The 3,551-nt window shown below is 51.0% G+C and overlaps 1 protein-coding gene across 1 annotated transcript; it reads right to left on the reverse strand.

Annotated features, from left to right (window-relative positions):
* Window positions 1-890: 890 nt before the first annotated feature.
* LOC125538614 (probable purine permease 4) lies at window positions 891-2,469 on the reverse strand. The gene has a single exon (XM_048701876.1). The coding sequence runs from the start codon at window positions 2,398-2,400 to the stop codon at window positions 1,270-1,272; it is 1,131 nt and encodes a 376-aa protein (XP_048557833.1). The 5' UTR covers window positions 2,401-2,469; the 3' UTR covers window positions 891-1,269.
* Window positions 2,470-3,551: the final 1,082 nt, after the last annotated feature.

A 3,551-nucleotide genomic window follows, 5' to 3' on the forward strand; every position in this document is an offset into this window, starting at 1 on the left:
GGAAGTCAGAGGCAGGAAGTGGAGCGGCTTCGTCTTGCACGGAGCTTCGGTGGAGATGTCAAGTCATGCCTGACCGACGGGTGCTACGCATGACAGATCCTCCAAGGGCTTCAAGCTGTGTCGGCTGGTGGTACGTGGCAGCATGGCGCTGAGGTGTACCAGTGGCAACCGCGACGTGTACAGCTGTTTGCGCGAGGGAGGAGGTGCCGTTGGGCGCCGTGGTGGCGTCGACGATAGCTGGACCGAGTAAGGTTGATGCATCAGTACAGTTCTAAAGATGGAGCGGTGGCAGTTGGCGGCGGCGGCCTCTGAGAGCACGCCGGACCAGTGTGTGTCCCAAACCCATCAAGTGGCTAGGTTGGTGTCTCAGGTCTTAGATGTTAGGCTTGGCTACGATGTCTGTTTGGTATTAGACCCAGACTATCTGCGCCCCTTCATCAATTGGATAGGTGTAGCGACAGTTTGTTGCTTAGACGGCGGCTTTAGTCTTATTGCTGTATGACTTTATAAGGTCTTGTGAGAATAATTAATAAAGTGGTTGTATGCATCACCCAGATGCACAGGTCGGGGTCATTCTCCTTTTCTAAAAAAAAGGTAGCGTTGGAAACAAATAGACTTGAGCGTCTGCCGCTTCAGATAGTACTAGTGTGTTCCTTTGCTACTCGATATCACTAGCAGTAACAATGCGGGCTTGGGCCGTTGCGGACCCATGTGTTAGCGAGCAACCTTCCTACCAACATAGAAATAAATATGCATTTGAATACAGATGTGGGCGAACTGTTAATACCAAGATAATATCAAATGCATACGCCCACACTCTGCAACAACACGATGTCAGGATCTCATCGAGGTCAAATTACCACGAAAAGCCAATAATACAAATAAAATACTTGACCAAAAACACAAGTCCCTGCTGATGCCTTGATGGTACTACATTAATGTGCAAGTTTTTGGCACGCCCGTGCAACATATGCATGCATCCATGCTCTGCTAAACTCTGAAGAGAACTTTTTTCTTTTTTTGCGAATAACCGTGAAGAGAAACTCACAAGGCAGTGCCACCAAACAAGCATCCATCCTTGTCATTTTGTGAGCTGTAAATATAACACATTGCCTAATAGATGCAACACGACACGTCTACACCTAATGCATCATCTATGCTGCCACTTTGCTTTCTCGGGGTACTACACACCAAGACATTTTTAGCATCCATTGCTATCGTTCACATGGTTCGTGCGTACCCCCTGTGGCCGGCACTGCCTCGTTTGGTTCAAACGGTCTCGCCGGAGGCGGCGGCCGTGAGGCTCTTGTGCACGCTCTCGCCGTCGTCGCCGGCGCTGGGGAGGGTAGTGCCATCGTCCTGACCATCGGCGGCTTTCTTCTTGCTCTTGGTGTACTCGCCGTAGAGGTACGAGGAGAGGCCCCAGACGCAGAGCGCGGTGGCGACGGCCTTCTCGGGGCCGAACGGGTCGCCAAACACCACGACGCCGCCGATCACGTTGGCCGTGAGCACCGCCGCCATGCACACGCCGCTGTGCAGCGACGACGTCAGGTAGATCACGCCGGCGGTGCCCATGAAGCACGCCTGCCACGTCACCACCAGCGTCGCCACCACGACCCAGTACACGGCGTGCGACCCCTTCCAGTGGGCCACGTCGTCGCTGAAGCCGCGCGAAACCGCCAGCCCCACCGCTGCCTCCACGGAAGCCATAGCCTGCATCACCGCCTGCACCTCCACCGCGAGGATGAACCCGCCGGAGACCGCCTCCCGGTACACAAGCTCCATGACGGGGAGGTACGCCGAGAAGAGCCCCGCCGCGCAAAGCGTGACGATGTAGCCGATGATGTACCCCCTCCGGTTCGGGCTCTCGCCGGCGTCCCCTGACCGGAGCGCGAGGAGCACGGAGCAGAGCGTCATGAGGACGACCGCGTTGAGGTTGTTGAAGGTGAGTGGGTGGCGGACGATGACGACGGCGAGGACGAGCGTGAAGGCGAGCTGCATGGACAGCAGCAGCGACGAAGTGGACACCGGCAGGAGCGACGTGCTGTAGGCGAAGAGCAGGTTGCTGACGCCCATGAGCGCGCCGATGACCAGGCACACGGCCAGGAACCGGCGCGAGAACCACATGAATGGCCGCGGCGCGGAGGCGGGGCGGGGGCGGCCGGCGAGGAACACGGCGACCACCAGGGTCGGGAACCCCGCAGACTGCACCAGCGTGACCACCCACTTGTTCTTGCCGCCGTGGTCGAAGTAGAACCGGGACAGCAGGCTCGACGCCACCGACCCGACCAGCAGCGCCGCGTAGTTGGCCATCAGGAGCACCGTCGACCTGCGGCGGCGCGGCGCCACCGAGGCCGGGCCCGCCGCGCCGGAGGAGATAGCCATTGCCGCACGCGCCATCGTGGTCGATGAGTAGTAGGGGACGATGGATTGTAATGGTGAATTGGCGACGAGGGCACGTTTATATTGGCAAGGAGAGAAAAGGCCAGCTAGCTAGAGATTGCGTAGAGTAAAGGAGGATTTATGGAAGGTTTTCCGAATGGCTGGATGTGAAAAAAGGCCAGCTAGTGTATTTGATCACAGCAAAGCTGGAAAATTAATAATTAGCAGAAATACAAAGTTTCCTTGCTAAGCCATGACTAAGGATTGCATGCAAATAGTAAATGCGGCAATGCGCTCGATTACATGCCGAGTAGATACGGATGTATTCCTACATTCATTATGAATCCAAGCATATCTCTGAATGTGGATACCTCCGCTCCTGATTTACTAGTCCTCATCGTATTCTGGATCATATTTTGACCATTATTTTTATCTAATAAAATATATGTCATATGTAGCAAAAATAATGCAATTGAAAATTATATTCAGATACAGATCCAACAATATATTTTTTTATGGCATGCATTACTATTTTGCTAGTCAAATATATGGTTACTTTGACCCAAAATCTTTAGGGACTAGTAAACCAGGACAAAGGTAGTATGTTCAAATATGTTAGGGACTATTAAACCAACAATATAATATTTTATGACATGCATTAATATTTTTCTAGTCAAATATATGGTCAAACTTTGACCCAAATACATTAGGGACTATTAAACCAGAACCCAACATATGTTTCAAAATATATACCCCTCCGTTTCAAAATCTAATGTATGTTCTTTTTCTAGAACTCAAAACTTTCATATGTTTGACCAAAATACCAAGTAAAAACATGTAATATCATACATGCATTTCATGATGACTCTAATGGTACTTATCATACCTCGGCTCAATCATGCATGCATGTGTGTGTGTGTGTGTGTGTGTGTGTGTGTGTGTGTGTGTGTGTGTGTGTGTGTGTGTGTGTGTGTGTGTGTTGGCACACAAAAGTGCAACCAAACAAAAGGAAAGGGAAGGAGATGAAGTGTTCAACTAAAGAGACTTGTTCATTACTATTGTCTATTATGGGCATATATATGTCACGTGATTTACGTTTGTATTTGCGGATGTAGATAGACGCTACATTCTTGCATCAATAAAGGTTGATTTGGAACTATGCAGCCTAT

Source organism: Triticum urartu, chromosome 1, assembly GCF_003073215.2.
Source record: "Triticum urartu cultivar G1812 chromosome 1, Tu2.1, whole genome shotgun sequence".
Lineage (NCBI taxonomy): Eukaryota > Viridiplantae > Streptophyta > Magnoliopsida > Poales > Poaceae > Triticum > Triticum urartu.

Bases quoted from the DNA above. Each gene is read 5' to 3' on its own strand.
- LOC125538614 (XM_048701876.1), bottom strand. From the start codon at position 2,400: ATGGCGCGTGCGGCAATGGCTATCTCCTCCGGCGCGGCGGGCCCGGCC.